The 14,670-nt window shown below is 44.7% G+C and overlaps 1 protein-coding gene across 1 annotated transcript; it reads right to left on the bottom strand.

Annotated features, from left to right (window-relative positions):
* Positions 1–7,803: 7,803 nt before the first annotated feature.
* Positions 7,804–8,730, bottom strand: LOC117532884 (craniofacial development protein 2-like). The gene has a single exon (XM_034196467.1). The coding sequence runs from the start codon at positions 8,728–8,730 to the stop codon at positions 7,804–7,806; it is 927 nt and encodes a 308-aa protein (XP_034052358.1).
* Between the last annotated feature and the right edge of the window lie 5,940 nt (positions 8,731–14,670).

Below are 14,670 nucleotides of genomic sequence, written 5' to 3'. Positions count from 1 at the left end.
AGATTGTGTACATTACTTTTCACTTTACTGCTTTTTGCACTCCTGGTTAGAAGCTAAACTGCATTTCGTTGTCTCAGTACCTGAAGATGTGCAATATCAATAAAGTTGAATCTAATCTTGAGCAGGAACAAATGTATTTACTTAGTACATATCAATCTGACATTAACGATTATACACGTGTGCATTCTTTATTAATGCAAACTGGTCAAGACCACTGACGGAAGTAGTTTTGAAAAGTAATAAGTGGTTCTGTCTTTTACATGTAGCCTAGGATTCAACCCCCCTTGTATTGATTTGCTTTAAAATATACAGACATTTGATTCATTCATTTGTAGTGATATAATAATTGTGGGATTTCTATTGCATCCACTTCATCTGCAACGAAGAACGCCAATGCAATTTCCTCCATTGCAAACCGAGTCAAGCCGACTCCGAGCTGTCCGACTTCAGGCGATCTTTTTGTGACCTCCCCCGGCTGCAATCGGATATTTTCGTCTACTTTCGAGGCGAGCCGCAGCTCATCTCAAATACATTTGTTTAATTAAATGCTGTTAACTTTTAAGAAAGCTTCCTTGGACTCTTTTCAGCTAATCCTGCTCTCAGGTTTAAATCACCGTTAACACCCCAAAACAATATTTGCACCGGGGCCAATCACAACCTTGCTGCGCCACTGGTTGAAGCTTTTGATTTTTGCCAACAGGGATTATGTCTCATATTACAGTTTGATATACATTTTGGTTCAATAGGAATGCTTACTAAATATGAATCCCTATAACCGTTATAACGCGTTAACGCAAAAAAAATTAACGCCACTAATTATTTTAACGCGATTAACGCATGTGTATTTTTTTTCCTCGGCCGCCCCGTAGTTTCAGAGCGCATCGAGTTTAAAATACCATCTACAAGCTGATGCTGACAGCCCCGCTCCTGCCGCCCACTTGTGGCAGACCACACTTCCACGCTCACCGGCAGGCACTGACTGGCTATTGGGAGGACCGGGAGGGTGTGTGTCTGTGTGGCTCGAGCGAGCGAGAGAGAGACCTTACGTGCATTGTTGTTGTTAGCATCTGGTGCTAGCTAGCTGCGCTAACAGATATAAGGAGCTGCTTAAATGAAAACAGGAGCGACATTTCGCCGACAACTGCGCCGAGCACTTGATTTTATGCAGGAAGCCAGACAGCGGGACATTGTACAAGAAGTCAGCACACTCAGCACGGATAGTGCAACATGATTGCAGCGTCCAGGCAGCTCCCGTTCGAGCATATGCCTTGAGTTGCACATAGCTCCAACGATCCATCACACACACACACACACACACACACACACACACACACACACACACACACACACACACACACACACACACACACACACACACACACACACACACACACACACCATTTTTATTGTATTAGGTTCCAGGTTGAATTGAGGCGAATATTTGTAATGTTCAGAAGTTGTTGTGTTTAATATTCATGAGCAGTGGCGGCCGGCCCATAGGGTCGCTAGGGGCGCCGCCCTACCTCTTCCCACATTCAAAAAAAAATATTCAAAAAAATATTAAAGAGCTTACGAAATGAAGGACAACACTGTTCTTATTAGGATAATAAATACTATTATTAATGGGAAATCATTTGTCATTGATGACAATATGCCCGCTGTATTTATAAATCGTGATTTATTACAACTTTCCATGCTCGCTTCCGATGTTACACGACCGCTCCGGACCAAACGGCTTTCGCCGGTTAGTTACGTCACGCACGTCACGAGTAGAACCCTTTTTGAATAATACACTTACTATATGGCTGATGTCGGACTCTGGCTCGGATATTTCGACAGAATCGAGTGACAGTGAGTCGTCAATAGACACGGTGCACTTTCAAGAAGAGGAGGATTTTATTGAAGAGGATGCCGGTGAGTCTAACGTGGTGGAACCATACCAGTTTGAGCCACAGTATTCAAGTAGCGGTAGAGATACTGACTTGTGGTGTATTCGTGGAGGGGGGTCCGTTTGCACATCAATTTCATTCTGAAATGTACAAAACACAGCACAACTTTACAAATACATTTTTGAAACTAGCTTGAAATTGTACTATATACTAGTCGTAAGTATAATATGCCCACGGCTGTGATTGACAACCTGGACAGCCAGTCAGAAGCTAGAATGCCAACCTAGAGAGCCAATCAGAACCTAGAACGGGCTGCAGGGCTGGCCAGACTATTATATTGTGCATAAAGTTAGATGCATTAAAATGCTAAACTTTTTCATGACGGTTTTGGGTGGACCTCTGACGCGGGCCTCGCTCTCTCCCGGCCCAGCCCCTTCAGTTAATGTATTAGCCTACTTTCAAAAACATAAGATTGACAACCAATCAATAGCTCCGTAGTCTGTATTCTATCTATATGGCGCTGGTCTGTAGGCCTATGCAATACAGTGTCAATGTAACTGATTACTGTGAAGAACGTGAATACACGGAGGTTCTTCCCACGGCACCCGAAGCCCCGTTTTCATCCTTTTCCCCCGCGAAATGTCTGGGCAGCTGGTCACCGGCTGACAACGAGCCAAGTCAGAAACCCGAAACTACGGTTTCGGTGCCGAGATACCGTTAGTAAATAAGGTAACACACGTTTATACATAATATAATATCTAATAACATTCATAATACAACATGTGGTTGAATTGATTGAGAGAGCAATGCTATAAAATCAAACAATTACATATATGAATTATGTACATACATGTGATGAAGATACAAATGGTATTTGTACAGTCCGTTCTGTATACTTACTGGTGTAGACACAGTTTCCTCCCCAGTGTGGATGTCCAATAGATTGTTGCTATCCTCAGTTCTGTCAGTGGCTTCATTTAACAAAGTTTCTAATACCTATGTAATAATATTGACATTTTTCAGAATTTGAAGCGGTTGTATGAGGTATAATTTTACTATAAATGCTGTTCATGGGCAAAGTGCATGCAATAATATATGGCATCATGACTTCATCAACTCATAAATGTGTGAGATTTTACATGTCATTTTGATTCAGGCTTTATGCTTGTAAACATTGAACAACAAATAGCGCGGATTACCTTCGCTCTCTCCCTTTTGGAGAATGCATTTCGCCGTCTCTTTAGTGGAGGACTCTGTAGGAATCGGCGTGGTGGCTTGTGCTAGCATTTGGGGTCTTGGCAGTATTGTTGGAACAGCATCTTTGTTCAGTTTGAAATTATTTTTTAATCCAATTTCCTTAGCGAGCATTGTGGACTGGTCGAAACACGATCTTTCAAAGTGCTGCCCACAAATTGTAGGTTTCATCGACCCCGGGTTACCTGGTCCAGCAAAGTCCGCCCTCGTACGACGCACTTGTTTGGTCCATATACGCGACATTTGACAATTTTTTGGCCACAAAAACATCCCATAGCCAGATTTGGAGACGGCCCCACATCCCCATACCACACATGGCTTGCCGATTATTCTTCGCGTTTTGTTGTTGTGCATCCTTTGTTTTAATATTTGCCGCTTCAAGGCATTTAAACAATGGTGACTCAGCTGTGTTCTGCTCAGCTGTGTTCTACTCATGACGTCACCGCCGGAAATGACCGAAGTTGTTGTTTCCAGAGCGACGAACGATTGTTACTAACTGACAACATTTGTATGCTGTTATAATCGTGATTTATTAAAAAATACATCAATAATGAAAAAATCATATGGCACATTTCACAATACAAATGTAACCTCTATCATATACCAAGCCCACTAACAGGTGCTAATAGCATTTCGTAAGCTCTTTAAATTAAAAAATATATATTTAAAAAAAAAAAATTATTTTTATTTTTAATGAACAAGGTAAATATCATACAATTGGTATCAGTAAAATGTATAATCTATAATAAAATCTCGTTTAAAATTGTGTTACGATGTCTAAAGTTACTGATAAGTCATATGTTTCCTGCCTGGCCTTGCCCATGGCATTAGTTTATCATTACCGGGCGTAGCCCCCGAGCCAAACAGCAGCAACCAGCACGTTGCAAAAGTCTCAATAGTAAACTGTGCCGCCGAAACCTAATTTCAGCCAATCAGCGCAGTCAAATATTTTGGTCACGAGGGCGCTCACGTTGGCGCCCACGTTGCTTACGTGACGTGAGTTGTTTTTTAGACTCGTGAGTGACCAAGGTGACGCAGTATTTAGAATGGTGTGCAGGTGGAGTCGCCGGACCTCGGTCCGCACCCAATTCCGTGCAAGAGCTACTCTCCAATCCTTTCCAAAGGAGAAGTTTGGGAGATAAATTGATACTTCAAGACCTTGGACCGGACCAACCCGATTTGTATATATCACAGCAAGCTCGTGAAAAAGACAAAACGTATCAACGAGGCTAGCTGGATGCAAACGATGCAAATAGGTAAATGCTATCTTTTGTTTCCCATGCTTGCTCTTCAAACAGCCGGGGACAGATATGATCTGTTCAGAAACTAGACACAAGTTAAACAAGTACAAACCACAGACTGCCTGTGTCATGGAGAATACAGTCGCTGGTTTATTTATGTCTGTATAGGCCGTTGTTGTGAGTGTGGACGGTCGGAACATATATAACGTTAGCTTAGCCAAGCTCCATTCAGAAAACAAGCATTCTAAAAGGTTTTTCGCCTGCCGTCTGTCTGCAGACTTGTCAAAGCATTAATTCATGATTTTTACTAACCGGTATCAGTATGTTGTTACGTCGGCATCATTTAGAAACGTGTATTACAATTTAATCACGGTAAAATATGTTCATTTTGTTGTAGTTGTAGCTCCCGAGCCAGCGCGTCTTGTTTGAATGATGCGAGTAAACACAGCTGGCAGCCGCGGTGAAACTCGAGCGACTAGAGCGATGCGATAGGAGCGTTTAGAGCGAAGCGAATACTCGCATCGCGTCCGGTCTGAACGCAGAATTAAAGCGAGCTCCGCGCTGCACTGGAAACGCGCCATTACATCACCAGAAGTCCTAATTGAAGGGGTCATTTCTCCCAAAAAAAAATGTTTTTACTCACTATATCAAAAGCCCCACCAAAAATATTTTCCACCAGCCGCGTCATTGTTCAAATGATAATAAACATTAGCATAAAGCATATTTGTCCACTCATATGTTGATAAGAGTATTAAAAACTTGAAAAATATTCCTCTAAGGTACATTTAAAACAGATCAAAAATGTGCGATTAATTTGCGATTAATCGCGATTAACTATGGACAATCATGTGATTAATCGCGATTAAATATTTTAATCGACTGACAGCCCTAGTAACAATACATTTATTGTTTTAAAAAAAGAAAATGCACAACATGAGAAAAAAAAAGTTAAATTAATCTTGGTGATATTGGTGGTATTTTAAATTGACCTTACTTACATCTAATTATGGTAATTGAAATGACACATAATGCTTTGACCTTGACTCTCACCAGCCTGCACCATGGGCAGAGATGAAGCAATTCTTACAGTTTCTTGGTGAAATGCCCATAAAGTGAAAGACGATCTTGACCTTATGTATCAGGAGCCACCATCCTCAGGCAAGAGGGGTGGGCAGAAACTCATTAAACTGTAACGCACAGACGGAAATGATTATAGCTATATTGGAAAGACAAATAGTCACTATAACATTTACAGTTTTATGCTCAAGCGTGAGAGTACCATCTCTCTAGGTCGTCCTCAGACGAGCCCTCCATCGTCGCTTCCAGTCATCCCGGTTCTCCATACATCTGGCCAGTTCATTGGTACTTTGTGCTCCTGCGTCGTTCTTGAGTAGGTCCACGTATGTTTGTGCGGGACGTCCTCGTGACCGATGCCCGTGTGTTGGTTCCCACAGCACCAATTTGCCGGCTGGCAGCTCTTGATGCCTTTAGCAATGTCCTGCTAGTCTCATTCTCCTGGCTGCAATTTTCTCGCTCACCCTTGGTATTCCCTCGTACAGGATGTTGTTGGTTAAATGTACACTCTTGCTGTTGTTAAATACTGCTCACAACATTCTGGTGTAGCATCCGTCTAGAGACTTTTGCAGGGTTGGCTTCAGGGTCCAGCATTCACTGCCATAGAGGAGAACAGACTCTACCGTTGCATAGAAGAAGCTGAGTTTGATTTGACGGGGGAGGTTGGAGTTCCATACACTGGTCATGCCGTTCAGGGCCCTCCATGCAAGTGCCTTCCTCACCTTAAGATCTTGCTCGGTTGAGTTGACCCATGAGCCCAGGTACTTGAAGTCCTTGACTTCTTTAAGCACAATGCCTTCTGTTGTTGTCAGAGGTGGATGTTCCGGTAAGATGTTATAGGTAATAACCTCAGTTTTCTTGGCGTTTAGCCTCAGGCCAACCTTGGCACACTCTGACTCCACTCTGTTCAGGAGTTCCTGTGCTTGCTCCACGCTGTCGGAGAGCAGGCTGATGTCGTCCGCATAGTCCAGGTCTGTCAGGACTACTGTGGGGTGTCGTCTCGACCTCCTTGGTGTTAGAGTGAAGCCGAGATCCTGCTCTCGTCCACTGATGGCCTTCCTAAGCGCGTAATCCAGGACCATGATGAAGAGGAAGGGGGCCAGGGTGTCCCCTTGCATTACCCCTGCCAGGATGTCAAACTCCTCGCTGTTGCCATCTGGGGTCACCACCCTGGCCCTTGTTCCTGCGTACATGGTCTCTATTGCCCGGAGTAGATTGGGAGGGACACCGTAGGCCTCAAGGATCTTCACAATTGTGCTTCTGTGGATCGAGTCAAATTCCTTTTTGAAGTCGATAAAACACAGTACAGCAGTCAGGTTATCCTTTTTCATCTCCTCGATCATTCTCCTTAGCGCCAAGATCTGGGCTGCGGTGGTTCTCCCCTCTCGAAAGCCGTTTTGGTTCTCCCTCAGGTGAGGATCGATGGCATGCCGTATCCTGTTCAGTATCATCCGGTTGTAAACCTTTGCCGTGATACATGTCAGGCTGATGCCTCGGTAGTTGTCTGGCTTTGAGAGGTCTCCAGCTTTAGGCACCGGGATGATGTTGGAGAGAGACCATATATCAGGCTGCATGTTGTGCAGTAGAGCGAGGTTGCAAAAGTCTAGGATGAGGTCATCGAGATCACAGTACTTTAGGACCTCCGGGGGTATGCCATCTGGCCCAGCACTTTTGCCCTCTCTCACTGTGGACTTCGCCCTGGCAAGCTCACTGGCTGTGAAGGGACCATCGTCGATGGGCAGGTTCTGGAGGAAAGCTGGTATACTTTCCTCAGCTCCATCCGCTATTGTGCCCAGCAGGCTTTGGAAGTGGTTGAACCAGGTCGTCACCCTCTCCTCGGGGCTGTGTCCCTCAACCTGTCCCTCCTTAGTCCTCTTCCGCCCAGTCATCTCATTGATGACCCTCCAGGCCTCCCCATATTGCCTTTCACCTTGCGCTGCCTGCACTCTTCGCACACTCTCCATCAGTTCCTCCCCTTTGATGGTGTCATAGGCACTGAAGAGAAACTGTTTGGCTTCGTTCAGTACCCCACGTCTCTCCAAGGTTGGTTCACGCTCAAAGTTGAGGTGTGCTTCCTCCACTCTACCCCGTGCCGCTACGACCTCCGGATGTCTGGACCGTAGGGAGGTTCTGGCTCTGTCCAGCATGGGCACACATAGCCTGGTCGCATCCTTGTTTGCAACAACGAATCTCCTGTATTCACTGCTGGGCTCCGCTCCCTTATCCAGCTGCCGAAAGCGCTTCCTAACCTACTCCATATACCTGGTTTGAAGGCCAGGGTCGGTTATGAATGCCTTCCAGTCATGCCGGATCTTGGGGCTTGGCTTGGGGACCCTGAGGCTCAGTCACACCCTCATGGAGACCACGCGGTGATCAGAGCCCACAGAGCTGATCGTGCTGTACGGTTCAGCATTCAAGATGGAGTTCCTCCACTTTTGCCTCACAAGTATGTAGTTCAACTGACGTAGCATACCTGTGGCTCGATCTTGGAAGGTCCATCTCTTGCCTGTTCTTTTCCGGAACATGGTGTTCACTGCCAGTAGCTCGTGTTCCATGAGAAGGGCCATGAGGTATGTGCCATTGCGGTTGGTAGAGTCGTGGTATGGGTAGGGTGCGTCCTCTGGTCCAAGCCTTGCGTTGAAGTCACCCAGGATTGCCAGGAAGTTGTGCGCTGGGACATCTCGGACTGCTGTTGCAAGGTCCTCATAGAACTTCTCCACCTCCTCAGCTGGTGCCACGTTGGTGGGTGAGTACACGACTATGACTGTTGTTACTGGGTTGCCTGAGAACTCTGCAATAAGGATCCTATCGGTGTGATGATAAACCTGACGGAGAGCCTTACGCGCCCGAGGGCCCAGCATTAGCCCTACACCCCCTGTTGCAGCCTGGTCCTCGTTTCGCCACGCAGATGCAGTGATGAACGTGCATCTCTCCACTCTGCGATACACGATCCGGTCATCAGGGTGCACTCTTCTGTGTTCCTGGACTCCCAGGATCTCCACTCCCCGTTCCTCAGCACAGTGTGCTAGTTCTACCAATCTAGCTTCTTCTCTCACTGTACATGCATTGAAGGTTCCCATTACAAATGGTCTCCGACAACGCATGAGTGCATCGGACGGGGTGCTGTGATCGGACAGGACCCTCCCTTGCGGGTTTAGGGTATTATCGTCATGTTGTCCTCCGGAAGGAGGACCAGAACCCCTATCCGCTGCGATGTTCCTACGGACTCCCGCCGCTGGAAGTATAGGATTTGGGATGACTTTGTTCTTCATGGTTGGCTTTACTATGCTGATTAAGGACTGGGGGGTGCAACTCCTCTCAGTCCTGGTTTTAGTTCAGAGTGTCCTTCTCCTAGATGGGTTGCCTTCCATGACTATGAGCCCCATCTGCCCCTGCTATTTGCCCATAGCTGGGACAGTGGTTGGCAGGCGCCAGGGCGTATCCACACACCGGTGGGCCTGCGCGCCTTGCCTCTGGGGCCCACTGTTGCTCCGAGATCCCCTACAGTTTAGCCTGGGACCTGACGGTACCCAGTTACCGTGTGTGGCCACGAGGAGGCACTGCAGGAGTCTTGGCGGTGGAGCGGCTTTGTACCAGCAGAAGGAGACTTACACACTCGGCTCCTCTCTTCACCCTCCGCGAGGAGGGCTAGCCGGCGGCAGTAGCTGAAAGCAGAGTAGCAAGCAGAAGCAGCATGCAACATGCACTAACTACAAGCACTACTACCACAGATCTACTGCACTACGCATCACACAGCCCTGCATGCAAGCACACACACAAAGACCATACTTCAGGATATTGCTTGCTTGCTTTCCACACTCAATGCCATGGTTAAGTTATACATTTTTGATAGGGAGGGTGCAGTTAAATATGTTAAACTAATAAACACCTGGTTGTTAATATGTCTACATAGCTAAAGCAAATGCAGTTTAAAACAACAAATCTTCAGTATATTAAAAAATATATGTGCAACTAAATGGTAAAACTGCACATATAATAACCATCAGAACGTTTTGGTCACAGTTAACCTGCTATGATGGCAACTGAGTGTTTAGTGAAACAAATTATGATGATTTGTTTTTTTGTCAGCGAGGACTATTTCAAATGAAGGATTATTAAAAGTCATTCAAGTTAAAGCTGCTAGCTGTAGGGGCTCTCTAAAACACATAGAGGTTTTTTTTCATCTAAAGTATTTGTCCTAGAGGTGTCAGATCCTCACAAATCACCACAAATCTGTTGAATTATAGATCTGTTTTAAGATCTATCGTTAAAAGTGTTAGAAATGAAAACGTGTTAGTTAAGGGAATCATGGTGGTTTCTGTTAGAAATAAGCACTCAAGATGGTTGCCCAACATTTGTGAAACCTCTTGCGAGAGGTTGAAAATGAAACCTGACCTCCTGGTTAAAGGTAGAAAAGGTTTTTTGAGAGCAGATCCCAAAAATGTTTTCCCACAACCATAACACTTGGTTAAGTTAACGGAATTGTTGTGCTAACACTTAAAAAAACAAACAATGGTTTTAGAAACCATTTGACAGTCCCTCATTAGGTCCACTAGAGTAGAGCATATGGTGACAGATCTATTGCCAAATGCCACCTTTTCAAAATGATCTCCTGCCAAAATGTTTGTTAGCTCAGTCATCTCTTCCCAGACTGGAGGTGTCTGAGGCCAAGCCTTCAGCTTTACCGCTCTATCATCTGATATTCTCTGTAAACCTTTCCAAACCAAAGCACTAAGATGCTTTTCGGAAGCTGGGCTTAGCTCTGCTTAGTACCAGATGACTCCTCAAGCCCCATGCTGCTTCCAATACCGCAGAACTGCCTGCAGCCAGGCCATAAGTGATAGAGAGAATGAAGCGGGAGCACGGGGAGAGCAGAAACGGTGAGAGACGATGGGGGTAGATGAGAGGTCGGAAGAGATAAAAGGATGACAGTGGAAGTGGAAGAGTGACAGAGAAGGCTGTAGAGGCAAAAAGAGCGAAGGAGGGGGGGTCTAAGATTACCAGTTTGTTTGAGCATTCGTCCATCCCGCTGAGACAGAGAGATGAAAGTGTGAGGATAGCTGGGCGGCTAGTGAGAGGAGAGGTGAAGTGAGCTCCTGCGGGGACAGCAAGGAGCAAAGCAGGCGGGTGGTTAGAGTAGGTGAAAATAGCCAGAGCTGAACTACGATCTGAATTCCTAATGCCACATTTGCTTTTCATTGTCTCCAGTATTGTGTGGTTTTCAGCTTGCCAGCAAAGCACTTATAATCAGAGCTCAAGCGCGATAGAAAGTCCCTTATGGGTGCTGTTCTGGATTTCATCAATCTAGCATGATGTAACATAGGTAAATTGTCACAGGAATCCGTCCCCGAGAAATATATTCCTTTTAGGAAGTAACTTGGATACCTGATGGAGCCATGTGCACAGTTTGAAGAACACACAGAGAGCAGGGTTTATACTAAGGCCAAAGTCTGCAAGAAATCCCTTTAAAATGGACCTATCATGCTTTATTTGAACAATATATTGTAGGGCCATACCTATATAAAGTATATAAATATAGCTTTTTTTTCAAAATACCAAACAGATCCTGCATTTTAGCCATGCCTCATTTCGCTCTATTTGCTCTTTCCAGCCCTGTTTTTGCAGGGGCTGATTCTGTGACGTGGCTTTAATGCAAATTAGCTGCAGTTGACCACGCCCCCCTGCAGGAGAGGGGAGCGTGCTCTGAGATCAGCTGCTGGGCTCTCAGAAGAGGGGGACAAAAAGAGATCTCCGTCCTCCGTGTATTATTCTTATATGATTATATAGAGTCATTATTCATTTGTTTTAAAGCTCAATAAATAACAAGAAGACCTTTGACCGGCACTTTTCTAATTTTGTCCAGAAGATTTAAACTTTAATGGACATGTTGACCGGCGAAAAAAAATCTAACTGAAACTCTGCCGCACTCTGCTCGTTCCTTTGGAAGAGGCGGAGAGGTGGGTGTTTGTCATCTGCTGGTGGCAAACCAGAGATAATTACAGTGCTTGCCTCAACGGGGAGGGATTGCATTGAATAACAGCAGCAGGAGCAAACGGATGAGGATGATCCATAGCCGCATCTAGCCAGTGGTGGACTCACAGCTTCCACAGGAACAAGCTGGTTTTCGACGTGGAAGGTCAACAGTAGACCAGGTAACGCTACTTTCTCAGGACATCGAAGACAGCTTTCAGGACAATGAGAAAGCTGGGGTAGTGTACCTGGACCTGACTGCCGCATATGACACCGCCTGGCACCGTGGACTCCACCTGAAGCTGTTGAGGACAATACCAGGCCGGCATATGGTTAAGTTCATCATGGTGACACTAACCAACCGCAGCTTTGTTCTCCAGACCAGCAATGGTCAACGCAGCAGGCTCAGAAGACTGAGGAACGGTGTTCCGCAGGGGTCGGTTCTCTCGCCGATGCTGTTCAACATTTATGTACATGACCTACCTGACACAACATCCAAAAAGTACGGCTGTTCTGTCCTTGATGTGTGTTTTTGGTGTATATCTGTCGTATATGTGTTTTCTAGGCTGTGTTTTGGCACCACCTTGTGGTGGTTGGTTGACACTGCTGCCCCAAGTGGTTTATTCGATTCCTGTTGCTAGGAGAACGAACTTGTTTGTTTCCGAGTGTGCTCCACGTGTAGCTTGGGTTGTTTCATGAACGGACGTCTGCTCTCCATGGGCTATGCTTCGTATTTCCCGCTGGTTCACGCATCGTCTGTGAGTGTTATTGTCCGACAGGCTGTGGCTTAATGGGAATATGTTGTATGTAAAATGTTTATGTTTGTAGGAATGCAGTGAGTATTGCTTGCGGCTAAGCTACTAGCGGCTAGGCTGATTAGCTTCTCAGTTTGTGCGCCGTAGCTCATTGTGTGAAGTATTCTGTTTAGTTTAGCTCGTCAGTCGGGCAGTCAATAATAAACTGTTATGTCTGTATTGTCTTTACAGTTTCACCAAGTAAAGAGACTTCAGTAAAACTGACAACTGCGCTGGAGTTTTCTTTCAAACGGTTTAACTGGATGGGTAGCTAGCTCAGTGCTAGTGAGACCCTCACAACGGCTATGCAGACGATCTAGCCATCATGCTGAGACGACTAACGTGGAAGGCAATGGAAGATGGCCTTAACGACGACATGAGCACCCTGGTAGCATACTTTCAAAGGTGGCGTCTACAGCTCAACATCGGAAAGACAGTAGCAGCGGCATACCATCTTAGCACCAGAGAAGCTAGGAGGGAACTTGAGGTGCATGTCAACAATAAACGTCTGGAGGTCCAGCAAGCCCCGAAGTACCTCGGTGTGCGTCTGGATCGGACACTGTCCTTCAAACAACACCTTGAAGAAGTCAAGGCCAAGGTAACATCAAGTACGACCAATCATTTTAGCCGGGCCGGCTAAAATGATTGGTCGTGCTTTTTACAGTACTACGGCTTTTTTATGGATTTTTTGTCAAAGCACTTAAGATATTCATTGCAATCGGGATGTTAAGAGCATTCCATGGAATATAACAAAAAGTGTATCTCGAGCCGGTTTCTCAAACTTACCTACCCCACTGTTGTGCGTAGACGGCTCTGCTAAAGATTCTTCCCTAGTTTAGGTTTTATGTTCTGTGTTTAGATAGGTTCCTGTTTTATTTTGATAGTCTTGTCTACCCTCATGTGTCTAAAGTACGTTTCCTGCCTTGTCTGTTTTCCCGCTGTTGTGATTGTCTAAATTGTTTTCACCTGGTGTTGTCTGTCTAGTATATATAGTTCTCGTCTTCCCCTGTCTCGTTGCCAGATTGTCTTGTGTGTTCCAAGCATTCCAGGGTTAAGATCTTTTGTCATTGTCCTTAGAGTTATCGTCCATAGAGAGTTAGGTTAAGTAAGTAGTTTTTCGATAGTATAGGTTAGACCAGTGGTTCTCAACCTGTGGTAAGCGTACCACTGGTGGTACGCGGGCTCCCGCGAGGTGGTACGCGGAGGAATCTGAAATATGAAAAAAAATGTAATTCCTTCTGCAGGTAACGTCTCCCCGTTACCTGCAGAAGGAAGCCATGCACGCAACGCAGCCCCGTTCTCTTACCTCTCCGGCCAAACCAACAGACAGGACGTTCATAAAGCTGAGGTCTCCCCCAAGGTCTCTAATCATCCATCCTGTGAATATGAGAGGGGAAAAAATAGTGTAATAGATGCTTTGGACAATAAGAAATATAAAGTTAACTGTTGAGTTGCTCAGTTTTTTAGATTGACAGGGTTTAATAATACAAACAAAAGGAGAGGCACCGTAAAATAAAGATTGGTCTTTCAATAAATTGTGTTGATTTTGTCTTTTGAATTGTTTGTCTAAAGTCAAGTAGCTAGAACTGTTACTTATAGTTTGAATGATACAGTCTGGTTATAATGTTTGGAGGAGGCATCACAGGTGAGAGCACCATTTGTTGTGTTCCATCCACAACAAAGGCACACAGATTGATGTGTGTATTTATGTATCTACTATTTCTTGAATCCTTACTGTCAGTCCAAAACAAGAGATTTTGTTTTAGTAACGTTTAAAAAAAAAAAAAGATCTCTTTTCCACTACACTATCTTGAATACTTTAGTTTTTACGTCACTACATTTATCCAACAGCTTTAACATTGTAAAGGTGTCACTTCGGACTCTGGGTAATTATGACAGCATGTCCTACTATTTTGAGACTTTGAACAAACCAGACCTTCATCTATTAATGTAGAAAATAGTCAGCACATTAAACCATTATGAAAGTAATAATTAGTTAGCTCATTGTTCAAATGAGCTCCAACTACAACAGTTAAGTCAACTCGTGCATCGGTAATAACAATAAATCAAATGATATAATATAATAGTATAACTTGTGTCTACTTTAAATACTTTAACAACACTTTCCTAATTATACTAGCATACTTTTACTAAAGTAACATTAACATGTTTAAATGCAGGGCTTTTGTAAGAGAGTATTTCGTATAGTGTAGCATGGTCTACTTGACTTATCTAACCGAAGTGATCGTTACTTTGCAAACCGTCACCCCCCCCTCACACACACAAAATGACACGGTAACGTTGTGATTCACTTCAATTCATGATAACTACTGAGCTTGCTAACAGCAAGGCACAAGGCTACTTCACTCATTTAGCTAGCTAATGTAAGATACAAATGCTGTCGAGCCCTCACTGCTTGTAAAATAAAGAGCACAAACTGACAACTTA

Source organism: Gymnodraco acuticeps, unplaced genomic scaffold, assembly GCF_902827175.1.
Source record: "Gymnodraco acuticeps unplaced genomic scaffold, fGymAcu1.1, whole genome shotgun sequence".
NCBI classification, from domain to species: domain Eukaryota; kingdom Metazoa; phylum Chordata; class Actinopteri; order Perciformes; family Bathydraconidae; genus Gymnodraco; species Gymnodraco acuticeps.
The sequence above is the reverse complement of the archived record's forward strand: the minus strand, read 5'-3'. Positions and strand labels throughout refer to the sequence as shown.